This window comes from Muntiacus reevesi, chromosome 1 (assembly GCF_963930625.1).
Source record: "Muntiacus reevesi chromosome 1, mMunRee1.1, whole genome shotgun sequence".
In the NCBI taxonomy this organism is placed as follows: domain Eukaryota; kingdom Metazoa; phylum Chordata; class Mammalia; order Artiodactyla; family Cervidae; genus Muntiacus; species Muntiacus reevesi.
This window is the reverse complement of record NC_089249.1, coordinates 162317735-162338438: the sequence shown is the minus strand read 5'-3', so window position 1 is coordinate 162338438 and position 20704 is coordinate 162317735. Positions and strand designations below refer to the sequence as shown.

At 37.7% G+C, this 20704-nt stretch overlaps 1 protein-coding gene across 1 annotated transcript in view; it reads left to right on the top strand.

The window, feature by feature from the left end:
- The window catches only part of CCDC30 (coiled-coil domain containing 30), a 117382-nt gene that overhangs the window by 15960 nt on the left and 80718 nt on the right, over positions 1-20704 (top strand). The window contains exons 4-6 of the mRNA XM_065914991.1: positions 4139-4326; positions 12113-12202; positions 13497-13650. Of these exons, the coding sequence (XP_065771063.1) occupies positions 4139-4326; positions 12113-12202; positions 13497-13650 (432 nt within the window). The remainder of the gene's footprint in view (positions 1-4138; positions 4327-12112; positions 12203-13496; positions 13651-20704) is intronic.

Sequence of the window (20704 nt, the reverse complement as noted above, 5' to 3'; positions counted from 1 at the left end):
ACTTTAGCATAGTCATTGAAGCGAAGTAGATGTTTTTCTGGAATTCTCTTGCTTTTTCTATGATCCAACGGATGTTGGCAATTTGATCTCTGGTTCCTCTGCCTTTCCTCAATCCAGAGTATACATCTGGAAGTTCTTGGTTCATGTACTGTTGAAGCCTAGCTTGAAGGATTTTAAGCATTACGTTGCTAGCATGTGAAATGAGTGCAATTGTGCTGTAGTTTGAACATTCTTTGACGTTGCCTTTCTTTGGGATTGTAATGAAAACTGAATTTTTCCATTCCTGTGGCCGCTGCTGAGTTTTCCAAATTTGCTGGCATACTGAGTGCAGCACCCTAACAGCATCATTTTTTAGGATTTGAAATAGCTCATTTGGCATTCTATCACCATCACTAGCTTTGTTCGTAGTAGTGCTTCCTAAGGCCCACTTGACTTCACATTCCAGAATGTCTGGCTCTAGGTGAGTGATCACACCATCGTGGTTATCTGGTCATTAAGACCTTTTTGTATAGTTCTTCTGTGTATTCTTGCCACCTCCTCTTAATATCTTCTGTTTCTGTTAGGTCCATACCATTTCTGTCCTTTGTTGTGCCCATCTTTGCATGAAATGTTCCCTTGGTATCTCTAATTTTCTTGAAGAGGTCTCTAGTCTTTCCCATTCTATTTTCCTCTATTTCTTTATATTGTTTGCTTATATTTGCTGTAGTATTCCCTTAATTTTTTTACGAATTTGACATATCTCTTTAATGAACTGATATAATTGGGATTCTCAGTGTTTTTTATAGCATTAATTATGCAACAATAAAGGTTTTGAGTGCTCCAAGCCAACATTTTTCCATAAGCCTCATTATTTTTAGTGAGCATTTTTGTGAAATACAGATTCCCTTGTTTATTTTAGGAACACATATGTCAATCACATCAGAAATGCGTCTGTAATTAAAGGATGTCTTTTGAAGGTGGAACAAACATGATTTGATAATGGGTTTTTTTGAGCCCTATACCAAGGTCTTCCCTTGTAGCTCAGTTGGTAAAGAATCCGCCTGTCAATGCAGGAGACCTGGGTTCGATCCCTGGGTTGGGAAGATGCCCTGGAGAAGGAAATGGCAACCCACTCCAGTATTCTTACCTGGAGAATCCCATAGACAGAGGAGTCTGGCAGGCTATACAGCCCATGGGGTCGCAAGAGTTGGACATGACTTGGTGACTAAGCCACCACCATACCAAGGTCACGGGCTTCCCTGGTGGCTCAGATGGTAAAAAAATCTGCCTGCAGTGTGGGAGACCTGGGTTCGATCCCTGGATTAGGAAGATCCCCTGGAAGAGCGCATGGCAACTCCAGTATTCTTGCCTGGAGGATCTCCATGAACAGAGAAGCCTGGCAGGTGACTAAGTGCAGCACAGCACATACCGAGGTCACATATTTCATGTTGCATGGGAGAAAAAGAGAGAAATTACTGGTGACCCCAATCTCTTTGGCCTGAGCAGTTGGAATACTGGAGATCCTAACTACTCAGATGGGGTAGATGTGGGAGGTCCTATTTAGGGAAGACAGTAAAGAGTTTGCTCTTGGACATCTGCATCTGGATGTGAATATTAGACATCTGAGTGGAAAGGTCAAATAGGCAATTTTGTTTATGTCTGGAGTGCATTGTGAACTAGTGATGTAAATTTGGGAGTCATCAGGTATAGCAAATACTTAAAGCCTTAGGATGGTAGGAGATACCCTAGGGAGTAAAGAGAAGACGTTTCAGAGCCGGGCCCTGATGTGTTCCATTGTTTAGAGGTAAGAAAAAGGAGTCTGAGAAGGAGTGGCCTGAAAGGTAAGAGGAAACTAGCAGAGTGTGGTGCCCAAGGTGAGAAATGGGGAAGGTGTTTTAAGAAAAGGAAATGAACAATTAATAGGCTATGTGGAGTGAGGACAGGAGATTGACCATTGGATCTGGTCACGTGGAGCTCATTGTGTTTTTGAGAAGAGCTGTTTCTGTGGAGCAGTGGATACAAAAGCCAATGAGTGAATTCAGGAAAGAATGATAGGAGAAGGAGGGGACATGGCTATGGCTGATCCTTTCTTGAAGTTGTGCGGCAAAGAGGAATGAAGAAGTGGTGGAGGAGCTGGAGGGCAACACGTGTATAAAGCAAAGTTTTTGTGCTTTTCATTACCTTGTTTTTACTTTTATTTTTTTTTTTAACTTTTCATTTTCTAATTTTTTGGCTATGCTGTGTGCAGCATACAGGATCTCAGTTTCCCACCCAGGGATCGAACCCATGTCCCCTGCATGGAAGTGTGGAGTCCTAACCACTGGACCACTAGGGAAGTCCCTATGACTATTGTTTTTAATGGGAGATATACCATGTCTCTAAGATGAATAGTTGGGAAGAAAGCTCCATGAGGCAGCAGAGATAAGAGTCAACTGCAGGAGCTTTCTTTTTTTTTTTTGAGAGGAGAAGGAATGAGATCCAGTGCATAGGGAGAGGGGCTGGCCTTAGGAACAGGGGTAGCTTGTTTAATCTCACAAGAAGGAAGAGTACCAGAGAGCTGGCAGATTTGGTAAGGGGAGCTAGTGGGAGCTCTTTTCAGAGTACTTCTCTTTTCTCAGTGAAATAAGAAGTCAGGTATTCAGCTGAGAGTGAGGATGGGAAGGAGGTATTAGAGATTTGATGAGAGAGGAGGATGAAATAATGGTTTAGGTCTCTAGAAAATGGGAGAGAAAGACAAGCAGGGGAATGCAGAAGGACTGCTGAGCAGCAGTAGGGGCCCAACTCAAGGTTGGTTGGTAGTCATGAGTTTGAAATGAAACCAAGCACGGTCTGTGCAGTGTTCTCCAGCTACGTTCAGCTTCTGGAGTGCACTGGTGAAGTGCTGGGTTTAAACAGGTTGAAGTTTTGTCACCAAGTATAATGGAAGGAAAGGAGGCAAGAGAATTGTGAATGTTTTCAGGGGAGTGATTGTAATGATGGGCTGTAGACTCTAAGCTAAGTAAGAAAGGAAATGAGAATAGGGATGGCGTAAGGAATGCTGAGAAGTCTTTATAGTAAATGGATGGTAGTTTCCAGTATGGTCAAAAATTGTTGAAATTGAGTTGCTAGTACAAAGAGGTGGGAGGGATGATTGGAGAATAGGATGTTTGAAATTGAGGCTAGGGAGAGGCTATAGAAACTATACAGGCTAATGACAAGGTCTAGGGAATTACTACAGAGTAGGTGACTGAGATGGGATAGAGGACCAGATTTTTGCAAGTTAGCTGGTAAAGAAACTGAAAGGACAGGCTCCTGGAATATAATCATTTACCTGAATATTGAAATCATCGAGAATTTCGGCAGGATTAGCTGAGTGACTATGGACAGATTTCTTGGTGCCTGAGCCCTCATCTCTTAAAAGTGATAATATGATTCCTACCTCACTGGATTAAATAAGATAAATTTATTTCAAATGCTTAGCATAATACCTGCCACAAGAGCAAACACTAACTGAAACAACAATACACTTTAAAAGTTATGCAAGGACAAATTTTAAACTTACATAGGTAGTAAGAATATCTAGAATACCAACCTACACAGCATATTAAAAAGCAGAGACATTACTTTGCCACCAAAGGTCCATCTGGTCAAAGCTATGGTTTTTCCAGGAGTCATGTATGGATGTGAGAGTTGGCCTATAAAGAAAGCTGAGTGCCGAAGAATTGATGCTTTTGAATTGTGGTGTTGGAGAGTCCATGGACTGCAAGGAGATCCAACCAGTCAATCCTAAAGGAAATCAGTCCTGAATATTTATTGAAAGGACTGATGTTGAAGCTGAAACTCTAATACTTTGGCCACCTGATGTGAAAAACCAATTCATTGGAAAAGACCCTGATGCTGGGAAAGATTGAAGACAGGAGGAGAAGGGGACGACAGAGGATAAGGTGGTTGGATGGTAACACCAACTCAGTGGACATGAGTTTGAGTAGGCTTCGGAAGTTGGTGATGGACAGGGAAGCCTGGCCTGCTGCAGTCCATGGGGTTGCAGGGTCAGACACTACTGAGCAACTGAACTGAACTGAAGAATATCTACCGCTTTGGACAAGCTTTTCCCACTACTTTTTAGTTATTTGCCTGCATTTCTTGTAACAGTGTTGTTTCTGCTATTTCTTCCTAACAGAAATGCAAACAAAGGAAGTTGAAATGTATCAAGAAGCCTTGTCTACAGTGGCTCTGAGCAGCCCCAGTGAACAGATCACACACTTAATCATGGAAAGAAGTACACTCTTGAGAAAACTGGAACTTGGGAACCCCAAGCCAGAACCACAAAGATGTCTGAGCCATAACCTGCGGAAAGACTTTCCCCAGGTATTCCAAAATTAACTACAGAATTGAATAAGAAGCAGGCCAGTTGAAGAATGCATGTATTTATTTAACCTTTCATACATTAAAATGTCAGGAAGCCAATTTTGATAGCACTTAAGAATATAGACTTTAGGTTTGAATGGACCTGCTCTGCCCCTTGTGAGCAGTATGTCCTTGAATAAATTACTTAATTTTTGTGAGCCTCGATGTCATAATCTGTAAAAATCTGGGAGCAACTCACCTACTCCACAAGATGATCATGAAAATGAAATGAAATTGCTTAATATATGTATAGCTCTAAAATGAAACCCCACATGTTAATTAGCATTTTTATTGTTGAGAACCTATTGTGTGCCAGGCTTTGTGCTAGTAGATGTAGGAACAAAGTCAAATTAAATGTGATCTGGACTTGCAAGGAAAGAAAAATGAAAGAAAGAAATGAAGCTAATGAAGGAAAGAAATAAACTAGTGGTTATAACTCAGTGTGGAAAGTTCTTTAGTAAAATGGGGCATAGAAGGCTAGGAGAACCCAGGGGAGGGCTCAGTCAGGATGGATAGAAAAGGCTTCCAGAAGAAGTGGTATTGAGTAGCATTTTGAAAGCTGAGTAGGTGTGAGCTGGATGAAGAAGAAGGGAAAGGCATTTCTGGCAGAGAAGACAGTGCATAATACGTACTGGTTCATGTGAGTCAATGCTGAGAAATGCACCTGGAGATATTTTCAGAAACCACTTCATGGTGAGACTCATATGCTAAACTAGAGAGTTTGGACTCAGCACCCAACAGTGTTCTGGAGGATACTAGAGGCATAAAAATATTTCAGATTGACTAATAACTGACTGCTGTGAGAGATCTGGAGAGTCACTAAATGATTTTAAGAGAAGAGCAACATGCACTCACACATGGCATGATCTGATTTGTGTTTTAGAAAAATCACTCTGGCCATTGTGGAGAGATGGATTGGCAAGGGGCCATATTGGAAGCTGGGGTTTCAGGAGATGTTAAATAATAAATAATTAAAGAATGAGAACCAAAAACAAGACTCAGAGTGTAAATGGAGAAGGGAAGATGAACTAAGGAGTTATGAAGGAGATGGAATCTATAAAACAAATTGGTGTTTTGAAGGTGAAGTCTTAGATGATTTTAAGGCTAAGATCATAGTTTACTTAGATCACTACTAAGTCATAGTTTTACAACTCATGGACAGGAAGAATTAAAACAGATAGTACAAAGGATTTTGTTATTGTAAAATGTAATTCATAACATTTCTGTCACATTCCCGTTTATATTTTGTTTAAGCTAATGTTGTCATTTACCTGAGCATAAAGTAATCAGTAGAGTCACTTTTTTGTAGAAATTGACAAGTTGATTCTAAAATGGATAAGGAAAGCAAGGGAACTGGAATAGCCAAAACAACTTTGAAAAAGAAGAACAAATTGGATGATATACTCTTCCCGCTTTCAAGACTTACCACAAAGCTGCAGTAATCAAGAAAGTGTGGTATTGGTGTAAAGGTAGATATATAGATCAATGGAACAAAATAAAGACCTGCATCTGTATGGTAAATTGATTTTCAAAACAGATGGGAAGGTAATTTAATGGGAAAAGATGCGCTTTTCCACAAATGGTGCTGGAACAATTGGACAGGCATATGCAAAAAACAAACAGAAGAAACTCCCTCAACTCTATTGAGTTCCCTTCCCCACTGGTAAAGGAGGGAGTCCCTACTCTAAATACTATGAGATAGTCAAAGACATGATACCCAGCTCTGGACAGAGATGTGGCTGTTAGTTAATCACATAGACTCACAGCCCAGGGGTGGACGCTGCCTCTCAGGCCGGGCTGCAGGGGGTTGTATTCGGGACCAGAGTGAGCTCACAGGACCCACGGGAGGCAGACTTTGTGGTGACAGTAGGAGAGGCGCTCCTTTGTTCCTCTGGGAGGATATGACTAGTTTGTTTAAAACATTCCATGAGTTGGCGGCGAAATGACAATTGTTAAATAGCTGAGGACCAGGTAGAGTATAGCTGTTCGGGCTGAGAGGGGAACTAGCTGGGTAGGGAATCTTTCCTGTTAGACGGCAGTATATCTGGCAAAAGCAGAGGAATTCATGGTTAGGCTTTTGGTGCACTGTGAGATACAAGAGTGTGAAGGTAACACATGAAATTTTAGGCTTTATAATACCTTTATCCTACCTGTATACAAAAATTAACTCAAAACGGTTCATAGATCATGTAGGAGATAAAAGCTACAGGAGAAAATTTTAGTGACCTTGGGTTTGGAAAGATTTTTATCAGACAGGAAAAGCACAGAGTATGAAATTGGATTTTATCAAAATTCAGAATGTTTGCTCTTCAAAAGACAAAAATAAAAGAGGAAGGCATAGACTGGGAGATAATATTTTTTTTAAATGTGTCCAACAAAATCTTTCTATCTAAATATATAAATAAATCTTATAGCTCAATAATAATAACACATACAACCCAATTAAAAAATGGGCAAAAAATTTAAAAAGCAACTGCACCAGAGAAGATATACAAATAGTAAATAAGCACATTAAATAATGCTTAAATTCATTTACTATTAGGAAAACACAAAAATCACGAGTCACCACTATCAATTTATCAATATCAATGAATGCCCAGAATTAAAGACTAACGATATCAAGTATTGTTGACAATGTGAAGCAACTATAATCCTCATATTCTACTGATGGGAATATAAAATGATATTGCCACTTTGAAAATTGCTTAGCATTACCTTAAAAAGTTAAACATGCAACTGTTACATTCCGCTCCTGGGAATACACCAAGAGAAATGAAAGCCTGTGCCCGTGTAAAGACCTACACATGTCACAGCAACTTTCATTGTATAATCAACTCAAATGTTCATCAACAGGTAAATGTATAGATCTATAGAATGGAATATTACTTTATAATGAAAAAGAAAAAGTACACAACAAAACAGATATATCTCCATTATCTGAGTCAAGCCAGACCAAAAAGAGTACATAGTCTATGGTTCCATTTGTATAAAGTGGTAGGAAATGCAAACTGGTCTATAATAACAGAAACAGGTCAGTGGTTGTCTGAGGACCATGCTGGGAAAGAATAAATTTAAGAAAGCATATGAAACTTTTGCCTGTGGTGGATGTTTTCATTATCTTGATTGTGGTGTTGGTTTCATGAATGTATACATGTAACAAAAAATTGTACTCCTGACCTGCATACAGATTTCTCAAGAGACAGGGCAGGTGGTCTGGTATTCCCATCTCTTTAAGAATTTTCCACAGTTAAAAAGCCAACAAAAAAATAAAAACTAATGTTAAGTAAAATGTAGTTCATATGTAGATCAGGCCTTGCAAAACTTCTTGGGCTTTCAAGTCAGCATATGTGGTCCCATTTTGGTAGGAATGATTCTCTCATCTACTTTATGCACAGGTTAGTTCAATATTAGTCTATGTAAAATATAACTGGGGAGGCAATGAAATTTTTACAAGCTACAATTCATGATAATAAGATCCTTGCAATTTTTTAAAAGTTTTTTAAAGGTATAATCAATATACAATAAACTGAACATATTTACAGTGTATAATTTTTTGTTACATGTATACATTCATGAAACCAACACCACAATCAAGATAATGGAAAATATCCACCACAGGCAAAAGTTTCATATTTAAGTTTCCTTGAATTTATTCTTTCCCAACATGGTCCTCAGAACCACTGATCTGTTTCTGTTATTATAGACCAGTTTGTATTTCCTATCGCTTTATACAAATGGAACCATAGACTATGAACTCTTTTTGGTCTGGCTTATTTGACTCAGATAATTGATATATATCTGTTTTGTTGTGTACTTTTTCTTTTTTATTATAAAGTAATATTCCATTCTATAGATCTATACATGCAGGTCAGGAAGCACAGTTAGAACTGGACAAGGAACAACAGACTGGTTCCAAATAGAAAAAGGAGTATGTAAGGCTGTATATTGTCACCCTACTTATTTAACTTATATGCAGAGTATATCATGAGAAACGCTGGGCTGGAGGAAGCACAAACTGAAATCAAGACTGCCAGGAGAAATATCAATAATCTCAGATATGTCGTTGACACCACCCTTATGGCAGAAAGTGAAGAAGAACTAAAGAGCCTCTTGATGAAAGTGAAAGAGGAGAGTGAAAAAAGTTGACTTAAAGCTCAACACTCAGAAAACTAAGATCATGGAATCTGGTCCCATCACTTCATGGCAAATAGATGGGGAAGCAGTGGAAACAGTGGCTGACTTTATTGTTCTGAACTCCAAAATCACTGCAGATGGTGATTGCAGCCATGAAATTAAAAGACGCTTACTCCTTGGAAGGAAAGTTATGACCAACCTAGACAGCATATTAAAAAGCAGAGATGTTACTTTGCCAACAAAGGTCCGTCTAGTCATGGTTATGGTTTTTCCAGTAGTCATGTATGGGTGTGAGAGTTGGACTATAAAGAAAGCTGAGTGCAGAAGAATTGATGCTTTAGAACTGTGGTGTTGGAGAAGACTCTTGAGAGTCCCTTGGACTGCAAGGAGATCCAGCCAGTACACCCTAAAGGTGATCAGTCCTGGGTGTTCATTGGAAGGATTGATGTTGAAGCTGAAACCCCAATACTTTGGCCACATGATGCGAAGAGCTGATTCATTGGAAAAGACCCTGATGTTGGGAAAGATTGAGGGCAGGAGGAGAAGGGGACGACAGAGCATGAGATGGTCGGATGGCATCACCGACTCAGTGGACATGGGTTTGGGTGGACTCCGGGAGTTGGTGATGGACAGGGAGGCCTGGCGTGCTGCAGTTCATGGGGTCGCAAAGAGTCGGACATGAATGAACGACTGAACTGAAATGACTGGCTTTTTAACTTAATGCAGGCACATAGTGAAAAAAGGATTCAAGCAGTATAAAATAGAATGAAAAACAAGTTATCTTCTCACCCCAATTCCTCACTTCCATACTGCTAAGCAATCACTGCCAACAATTTTTTAACCTATCTTTCCGAAAAGTTTCCATTCTCTTAAAATTCAAATTATATTCCATTATGCCTATTGTTTTCACTTTCTGTATTAGTGTGTAGAGATTTTCCTTTGTCTTTTTGATAACATATATCCTTTAAATGGTTGTATCAGAATTTATTTAACCACTTTATTGTTGCATGGGGCAGAGGACAAAGAGATGACTTATAATGCCAGGAATAATCAAAGTTGGTTTTTTTTTTAATATTTTACTGCAGAATATAACAGAATATGTGCAGAAAAAATGGTAGCACTTTAAAAATACAGTTTGACTAATAGTTGTTGAATAAAACACCCATGTAACCACTGGTCCTGTTAGGAATACAATATTGCCAACTGCCTAGAACATTTCTTATCTGATCACAACCCCCTTCCTCTCCACAGAGATATACATCCCTAAATAATATATTAGTTTTGTCTATTTTTGAACATTACATACAAGGAATGAACTTTGGGAAGTGCTTTTTTGTAAAATGTTATGTTTATATTATTTATTTTTAATCAGCTTGTCACTGCTATATATTATTCCATCATGTGAGTATACTACAGGAGACTATCTATTCTATGCTAATTTGGGTTATTTCCAATTTATATCTATTTTGAATGTATTTTAATTTTATCAGTTATGCTGCTGTGAGTATTCTTCTGTATGTGCATTCATTTGTATAGGGTATACACCTAAGAGGAGATTTAGGAAATTATAGAGTATGTGGATCTTCAGCTTTACTAGATAATGTCAAACTTTCTTCTTAAAGTAGTGGTACCAGTTTATCCTGGCACTAGTATTGTATGAGAATGCCTTTGCTTCTCATCAACACCTGATGTTTTCAGACTTTTAAATTTTTGCTGAATTACTAGGTGCATAATGATATCCCATATTGGTTTTAATTATCATTTCCCTGATTAAAAATGAATTTAGTGTGATTATTTGGCACTTGAATTTCCTATTTTGTTAGTGTTTTTTCAGGTCTTTTGTCCATTAAAAAATTGAGTTGTCTGTCTTAATATTTACATGTATTGTCTGTGTTCTGGTTTCAATTCTTTTTATTGATTATGTGTGTCACAAATACTTTTTCGCCACTCTGTGACTTGTCTTTTTAATATTCGTAACAGTGTCTTTTAAGGAACAGAAGTTCTTAAATTTAACATTGTTCAATTTATCAATCATCTGTTTTATAGTTAGTGTTTTTCTGTCCTGTTTAAGAAATTCTTTCCTTCTGGGATTTTGATTTTTGGTTGCATTGACTCTATAAATCTGTTTGAGAGGAATTGGCTATCTTAATTATGTTTATCTTAATTTATGGCTATCTTAATTATGTTATCTGTGATCACAGACTATCTCTTCATTTACTTTTTAATGTATATAAGTACAGTTTTATCACTTTTTTCGCCAAATCTTGCCCATTTTTTGTCATATGTACTGCTAGTTACTCCATATTTTTGGATGCTATTAGTAGTAAATGCTGTATGTTTTTTGAGAATTTAATTTTCTAATTATCTATTGCTAGTATTAAAACTATAATTATTTTCACATATTGACTATACTTAGCAATATTGCTAAAATTTTGCATTCATTTTAATAATTTATTTGAAGATTTTGTACTTTTTCCACCTGTATCTGAGAATAATGATACTTTTGTTTCTTCCTTTCCCATCTTTATTCCTTTAAATTTCTTTACTTACCTTACTATACTGACTTGGATCTTGAGTATTATCTTGAATAGCAGACATATTTGTCTTGTTAATGATATCAGAGAGAAATTGTTCAGCTATTCACTAGTATGATGTTTGATTAAGAGTTGCTGTTTTTTCAAAAAGTTGTCTGATTTTTGCAAAAGGGAGAGGTTAGAATTTTATTATTCATATTTTCTTTTACAGTTCTACAATTCCATCACAGTATTTTTTTAAAATAAGTCAGGAGTTATAAGGATATATTAGAAAAGAAAATAAGTTATGTGGACTGTAAATGTTTTTATTTGTAAGATTCTATAAATAAAGCTATATTCTGTAAAAAAAAAAAAAAAAAAGAGTTGCTGTTTTTTAAAGATAGACTTTATTGAGTTAAGAAAGTTCTCTTTTATTCCTAATTTGTTCAGAGCTTCTATTAGGAATTAATGTTGAGTTTAGAAAATGTTGAGTTTTTTCTACAGCTACTGAAATGATGAAGTTATTTAGAACTTTTACCTGTTAATATGAGAATTTCATTGATTAAATTTTCTAATGTTAAACCTATCTTGTATTCCTGGGATAAATCCAACTCCTTCATGATATGTTATCCTTTCTAAATAGTATAGATTCAGTTTGATAAACTTTTCTTTAAATTTTTGCATCTATGTTTATGAGTGAGGTGGCCCTGTAATTTTTCTTTTTGTGTTACCTTTGTCAGGTTTTAATATCAAGGTCCATCTAGGCAGTGTTAGCCAGCCTTTTTTTCATTAAACTTCTATAATGAGATAATTTTTTCTATCACTCTCCCATGAAATCTTGATGGTACTGATATAAAATAATTCTAAATATGTACCATAGGCATCTGTACTTTGTACTTAAAAGGGTAAGATTTCCCCCGCTTAGGAATCAGTTTGAACTCCCCTGGGGGCAGTATTATCTCATTGAGAATGCATAGTCTAGCCTCATAAAATTGACTGGATTGTGCTCTCTCTTTCTCTACTTGATTATATATTTTTTAATTTAAATGACATTTTTGTTCATGAAGCTGATTGATATAATTTTCATTCACCTCACTTAGGAGAAACTTGAACAAACCCACCAGCCTCTGCAAAAGGAACATCAGAAACATCAAGGACCTGTGCATCAGTCTAAAAAAAGTCTGAGTGAGGTAAGAAAAAATTTACAATCTTTTGCTTAATAATAATAGGTAATTACAAGTTAGTTTTACCTTGGAAGTATTTTGTTTGAATACATTAAAATGTATAAATCCATGCTGTAAAAGATATCAGTTGTGCATGAGAGTATTATGAACACATCATAGAAATTTGGGAAGAAAAAATAAATTGTTTAACACAATAGCTGATTTTTATTGAATGTATCAAAATTTAAGCAATCAATATGTGTTATGTCCTTTGAAAAATCACCTTGGGACAGCACACACTTCTTTCCAAATATATTCGAAGTTTCTTTTTGGGGGGAGGTCCTTTAAAATGTGTAACACATTATTTTAAATATAAGTAATTCTCTTTGTGGAAATTATTTTTGATCTAGGGAAATGTTATTAAGAGTTAAATCCAGTGAATAAAGTATATATAGAGAATTTAACAATGGGAAGCAGCCAAGATAAATACATGTGGATGAAACCATAGTATTATTTTCAATAGCAAAAATGGAAAAGTACCAAAATGTTGAAATGATTATATAAATTATGCTGCACCCACTGGTACATTATATAGCCTCTAAAAATTATCATTACAAATCTATACAGCAATGTAGAAAAATATTCCTAATATAATGTTAGATGAAAAAGCCAGACAGAAATGTGTACACAGATTGAGATTATGACTATGTAAAAAATATATGTAAATGAAAAATACTGCAAGGAAATATACCAGTAAGCCGAAAGTAGTTTTGTTATGTAGATTGCACTAATATTTGATTGTTTTCTTCCTTTTTAGAAAAATTTGTAGAATGAAGTTATATTCATATACGAAATATATATCTTGGGGATCAAAAGCCAAATACAATTGAGATTGAATTTCTCAGTTAGCTTTTAAAATGCTTTAAAAATAGTTGTAGGGAAGGAGCTCTAAACATGAATTGAGCCTTAATTGTTCCAACTTTGAAATTAAATAAAATTTAATGTAAAGGCATTTTACAAGCTGTATTTAATTACCATATAAATGAGGACTATTTTCCCTCTTTTTTGCCAAAGATTATTTTTATGATTGAATTTCTAGTTTTTGAAATAATTATATAACCATAATCTCTTAAGTAGGTTAGGTTTGAAGGTGAAATTGTATAAAAACAATAAAGTATCACCAATTTTATATGGTTCAACCTAATAAAAGAAATGCACATTAATAATCTACTCTTCCTTATTGGCTTTCAAACACTTACAGGGCAATATCCTAAGAATATATTTACTTTTCAGTGTACTACTAACAACAGTTTTATTTCAGTCCCATAATGAAGATCCAGAAAAAGATAAAACACCACAAAACTGCAGAGAGAGAGATTTGGAGCAAGTAGCGTGGAAGCTAGAGACGGCCCATGAAGAGATCCGAAGGCTCACTGTTGAACTGCAAGGGAAGGAGAAGGTACAGAGTAAATTAGGTAGGCTGTGGTGACAGATGAACATTTCTGACCATGTTTTAAATGTAATGGTCCTACCAAGGGTAAAACACAAGTACACTGAGAAAATAAATCTTCTAAGATAAACACATAAAAGTCTGATATATAGTCCCATTTTCTACAGTGTCCAGAAATTTTTGTTGAAGCATATCATAACTACCGAAAGGTGTACAACTCCAGTACACCAGCCAGTGCAAGAAATTTCCAGTGCTCCAGAAACTCTCTTTCTTCTCCCTGTGTCTACATACTCTCTCCTCCCCCAAAGTAATGACTAGTCCTAACTTTTAAGGCTGTTTCTGAGTTTTAACTACAGAAAGTATACATTCTTTAGCTTGTTTCTTTTGTTCAATATTATATTTGTGAGATTCATTCATATTGTTGCATGTTACATTAATTTGTTCACTTTTGCTATTTGTACTCTAGTATTTCGTTGAATAAACATACTCCATTTATTTTATTTATCCCTTCTACTGTTGATAGACATTTATGTTGTTTCCAGTTGCGGTCTATTATGAACGGTGCTGCTCTAAGTATTCTTGTCCTTATCTATATGTTTCTGATCATGATATACCTGAGTAGAATTATCAGATCAGATGGTTAAGGATTTGTTCTGTGTTGGTAGATTACTGTCATGCTGTCTTTCAAATACTTGTATCAATTTAAGCTCTGCTCAGTTGTGTATGAGTTGTTAGTTACTTCACATTCTTTGTCAGTGCTTGGTATCATCAATCTTATTAATTTTACCTTTTCTGGTGAGTTATGTAGTAGTATTTAACTGTGGCTTTACTTAACATTTCCCTGACAGTTAACAATGTTGAAAATCCTTTCATATGTTTGTTGTTGCTTATTTAAGTATCAGTTCAGTTCAGTTCAATTGCTCAGTCATGTCCAATTCTTTGAGACCCCATGGACTGCAGTACCCCAGGCCTCCCTGCCCATCACCAGCTCCCAGAGTTTACTCAAACTCATGTCCATTGAGTCGATGATGCCATCCAAGCATCTCATACTCTGTCTTCCCCTTCTCCTCCCACCATCAATCTTTCCCAGCATTAGGGTCTTTTCCAGTGAGTCAGTTCTTCGCATCAGGTGGCCAGAGTATTGGAGTTTCAGCCTCAGCATCAGTCCTTCGTATGAGTATTCAGGACTGGTTTCCTTTAGGATGGACTGATTGGATCTCCTTGCAGTCCAAGGAACTCTCAAGAGTCTTCTCCAACACCACAGTTCAAAACCATGAATTCTTCGGTGTTCAGCTTTCTTTATAGTGCAACTCTCACATCCATACATGACTACTGGAAAAACAATAGTTTTGACTAGATGGACCTTTGTTGGCAAAGTAGTGTCTCTGCTTTATAATAGACTGGCTAGGTTTGTCGCAGCTTTTCTTCCAAGGAGCAAGCATCTTTTAATTTCATGGCTACAGTCACCATCTGCAGTAATTTTGGAGCCCAAGAAAATAATGTCTGTTACTGTTTCCATTGCTGCCCCAACTTCTTGCCATAAAGTGATGGGGCCATATACCATGATCTTTGTTTTTTGAATGTTGAGTTTTAAGCCAACTTTTTCACTCTCCTCTTTTCACCTTCATCAAGAGGTTCTTTAGTTCCTCTTGCTTTCTTCCATAAGGGTGGTATCATCTGCATATCTGAGGTTACTGATATTTCTCCTGGCAATCTTGATTCCAGCTTGTGCTTCATCTAGCCAGGCATTTCACATTATGTACTCTGCATATAAGTTAAATAAGCAGGGTGCCAACATACATCTTTGACGTACTCCTTTCCCAATTTGGAACCAGTCCATTGTTCCATATTCAGTTCTAACTGTAGCTTCTTGACCTGCATACAGGTTTCTCAGAGGCAGGTAAGTTGATTTGGTATTCCCATCTGTTTAAGAATTTTCCACAATTTATTGTGATCCACACAGTCAAAGGCTTTGGCATAGTCAATGAAGCAGATGTTTTTCTGAAATTACCTTGCTTTTCTATGATTCAGCGGATGTTGGAATTTGACCTCTGGTTCCTCTGCCTTTCCTCAATTCACCTGGAACATCTGAAAGTTCTCAGTTCATGTACTGCTGAAGCCTAGCTTGGAGACTTTTGAGCATTACTTTGCTAGCATGTGAAATGAGTGCAATTGTGCGGTAGTTTGAACATGCTTTGGCATTGCCTTTCTTTGGGATTGGAATGAAAACTGACCTTTTCCAGTCCTGTGGTCACTGCTGAGTTTTCCAAATTTGCTGTCGTATTGAGTGTAGCACTTTCACAGCATCATCTTTCAGGATTTGAAATAGCTCTGCTGGAATTCCCACACCTCCACTAGCTTTGTTTATAGTCATCCTTCCTAAGGCCCACTTGACTTGGCACTCTAGGATGTCTGGCTCTAGGTGAGTGATCACACCATAGTGGTTATCTGGGTCGTGAAGATCTTTTCTGTATAGTTCTGTGTATTCTTGCCACCTTTTCTTAATATCTTCTGCTCGTTAGGTCCATAGCATTTCTGTCCTTCGTTGTGCCCGTCTTTGCATGAGATGTTCCCTTGGTATCTCTAATTTTCTTGAAGAGCTCTGTAGTCTTTCCCATTCTATTCTTTTCCTCAATATGTTTGCATTGATCACTGAGGAAGCCTTTCTTATTTCTCCTTGCTGTTGTTTGGAACTCTGCATTCAGATGGGTTTATCTTTCCTTTTCTCTTTCGCCTTTCGCTTCTCTTTTCTCAGCTATTTGTAAGGCCTCCTCAGACAACCATCTTGCCTTTTGGCATTGCTTTTTCCTAGGGATGGTTTTGATCACCACCTCCTATACAATGTTACAAACCTCTGCCCATAGTTCTTCAGGCCCTCTATCTATCAGATCTAATCCCTTGAATCTATTTGTCTCTTCCACTGTTTAATCATAAGGGATTTGATTTAGGTCATACCTGAATGGTCCAGTGGTTTTCCCTACTTTCTTCAATTAAATCTGAGATTTGCAATGAGGAGTTCATGATCTGAGCCACAGTCCCTGGTCTTGTTTTTTCTGACTGTATGGCGCTTCTCCATCTCTGGCTGCAGTGAGTATAGTCAGTCTGATCTTGGTGCTGACCATCTGGTGATGCCCACGTGCAGTCTCTTGTGTCCTTGGAAGAGCATGTTTGGTTTGCTGTGACCAGTGCATTCTCTTAGCAAACTGTTAGCCTTTACCCTGCTTCGTTCTGTGCTCCAAGGCCAAACTTGCCTGTTTTACTCCAGGTACCTCTTGACTTCCTACTTTTGCATTCCAGTCCCCTATGATGAAAAGGACATCTTTTTTTGGTGTTAATTCTAGAAGGTCTTGTAGGTCTTCATAGAACCGTTCAGCTTGTTTGGCATTTGTGGTTGGGGCATAGACTTAGATTACTGTGATATTGAATGGTTTGCCTTGGAAACGAACAGAGATCATTCTGTCATTTTTGAGGTTGCACCCAAGTACTGCATTTCAGACTCTTTTGTTGACTATGAGGGCTACTCCATTTCTTCTAAGGAATTCTTGCCCAAAGTAGTAGATATAATGGTCATCAGAGTTAAGTTTGCCCATTCCAGTCCATTTTAGTTCGCTGATTCCTAAAATGTTGATGTTCACTCTTGCCATCTCCTGTTTGACCACTTCCAATTTACCTTGATTCATGGACCTAACATTCCATGTTCCTATGCAATATCATTCTTTACAGCATCAGACTTTACTTCCATCACCAGTCACATCCGCAGCTGGGCGTTGTTTTCACTTTGGCTCCGTCTCTTCATTCTTCTGGAGTTATTTCTTCATTCTTCTCCAGTAGCATATTGGGAACCTACTGACCTGGGGAGTTCATCTTTCAGTGTCATGTCATTTCGCCTTTTCATACTGTTCATGAGGTTCTCAAGGCAAGAATACTGAAGTGTTTTGCCATTGCCTTCTCCAGTGGACCACATTTTTTCAGAACCCTCCACCATGACCCGTCCATCTTAGGTGGCCCTACATAGCATGGTTCATATTTTCATTGAGTAAGACAAGGCTATGATCCAAGTGATCAGTTTGGTTAGTTTTCTATAACTGTGGTTTCCATTCTGTCTGCCCTCTGATGGATAAGGATAAGAGGCTTGTGGAAGCTTCCTGATGGGAGTGACTGGCTGGAGGGGAATCTGGGTCTTGCTCTGATGGGCAGGGCCATGCCTACACAAATATTAACTCAAAATGGACCACAGAGCTAAATGCAAGAATTAAAACTATAAATGTTTAGAAGAAAACATAGAGTAAATTTTTATGATCTGGGCATAGCCAATCATATGTTAGAAGTAACAAAAAAGCAAAAGTGATAAAATAAAGTCTAATAAATTATACTTAATTGAAATTAAAATTTCTGTACTTCAAAAGATACCAACAGGAAAGTGAAAAGACAAACTGTGGACTGAGAGAAGTGTTTGCAAATCATGTGTTTGATGCAGAACTCATATCCAGACTACATGAAGAATTCTTACTTATATATTATTTTATGTTATTATAAAAAGACAGTCCAACTTTAAAATGAACAACTTGAGTAGACATTTCTTTAGATAAGGCATGTGAATGGCTAATAGGCACATGAAAAGATGTTCAAAATCATTGATCACTAGGGAAGTGCAAATTAAAACTACAATAAGATCCCCCTCCACACCCACTAGAATGGCTGTAATAAAAAAGATAATGTCAAGTGTTGGCAAGGATGTGAAGAAATTGGAACATTGTTTTATATTCCCCATATAATGGTGAATATAAAATGGTGCAGACACTTTGGAAAACAATTTGGCATTTTCTCAAGGTGTTAAGTATAAAATTATCATGTGACCCAGGAGAAATGAAGATATATGTCCACTAAAAAGCTTGTATGAGAAATTAACACAACATTATAAGTCAACTATACTTCAATAAAATACATTTTTTAAAAAGTTGCATGTGAATGTTTGAAGCACTATTATTTACAGTACTAGCCAAAACATAGAAACAGCTTAAACATCTATCGTTGGTGAGTGGATAAACAAAATGTATATCCATCCTGTGCAGAAAATAGTTAAAATAGAAGACTTGACCCTGCTGTCCTTAGAAAGTCCTGTTTGTTAGGTTAGCCTTGGCTAGCATCTGAGAGCGTGGATTTGGAGAAGGTTCCCTCCCTCCCCCAATTTATAATAGTGGCTCACCTGTGCCTGACCTGTTGTACAACGTGGTTTATGCTGAAAACCTGCTTTCCTTCTGAGAGTCTGGAATTTTGGCATGTTGTAGGCAGAAGGTGGTGTCTGTGTAAGTTCAGTTCAGTTCAGTCGCTCAGTCGTGTCCAACTCTTTGCGACCCCATGAATCACAGCACGCCTCCCTGTCCATCACCAGCTCCCAGAGTTTACTCAAACTCATGCCCATCGAGTTGGTGATGCCATCCAGCCATCTCATCCTCTGTCGTCCCCTTCTCCTCCTGTCCCCAATCCCTCCCAGCATCAGGGTCTTTTCCAATGAGTCAACTCCGCATGAGGTGGCCAAAGTATTGGAGTTTCAGCTTCAGCATCAGTCCTTCCAGTGAACACCCAGGACTGAAGTAGCCCCCAGTAAAAACTTTGGCTGCTGAGTCTGTAATGAATTTTCTTGGCAGACTTCATGTGAATTGTCAGTTTCATTGCTGGAGAAATTAAGCCCATCCTGTATGACTGCTGAGAGATGGCTCTTGGAAGCTTATGCCTGGTTTCCTCTGGACTCTGCCTCATTTACCTTTTCTATGTGATTGGGAATGATCTCTTGTAAGATTCATGTTGGTCTCTTACTTCTGGGAGATTCCTCAACTTGCATTATAGGAGGCCTATCAGCTGTAGCGTTGGTGATGAGTAGACCACAGGAGGCAAAGTGATAAAACCTGGGTTAGAGAACACAAATTCAATAGACTCCAGTGCCCCATATACTTTCTCTAGGCCATTCTGCAATCTTCATACAATTCTTGAATAGTACCAAAAGTTATTTCTGAAATTTTTCTGTTTTGCTATTTCTAGGAACAGCTGGTGAAATTCTATATATTATTAATTTCAGGCATTAATTTTAAGTATTTATGTGTGTAATTTCTTTTCACTAAATTTGTAGTACCATGCTTAAAAACGTTTAGCTATTCCTTTTGTTTACAGTGGTCCAAACTCTTTAGCATAGAATCTGGTTAGGGAAACAGGGAAAGATTACATGATCAGACAATATTAGGGATAGGAAGAAACCTAAGATGTAGTAGGAACATTAAGAAGGGACTCTGGGAAATGCAAATCAAAACCACAATGAGGTACCATCACACGCCAGTCAGGATGGCTGCTATCCAAAAGTCTACAAGCAATAAATGCTGGAGAGGGTGTGGAGAAAAGGGAACCCTCTTACACTGTTGGTGGGAATGCAAACTAGTACAGCCGCTATGGAGAACAGTGTGGAGATTTCTTAAAAAACTGGAAATAGAACTGCCATATGACCCAGCAATCCCACTTCTGGGCATACACACTGAGGAATCCAGATCTGAAAGAGACACGTGAACCCCAGTGTTCATCGCAGCACTGTTTATAATAGCCAGGACATGGAAGCAACCTAGATGCCCATCAGCAGACGAATGGATAAGGAAGCTGTGGTACATATACACCATGGAATATTACTCAGCCGTTAAAAAGAATTCATTTGAATCAGTTCTAATGAGATGGATGAAACTGGAGCCCATTATACAGAGTGAAGTAAGCCAGAAAGATAAAGAACATTACAGCATACTAGCACATATATATGGAATTTAGAAAGATGGTAACGATGGCCCTATATGCAGGGCAGAAGAAGAGACGCAGAAGTACAGAACAGACTTTTGAACTCTGTGGGAGAAGGTGAGGGTGGGATGTTTCGAAAGAACAGCATGTATATTATCTGTGGTGAAACAGATCACCAGCCCAGGTGGGATGCATGAGACGAGTGCTCGGGCCTGGTGGGCTGGGAAGACCCAGAGGAATCAGGTGGAGAGGGAGGTGGAAGGGGGGATCGGGATGGGGAATACGTGTAACTCTATGGCTGATTCATA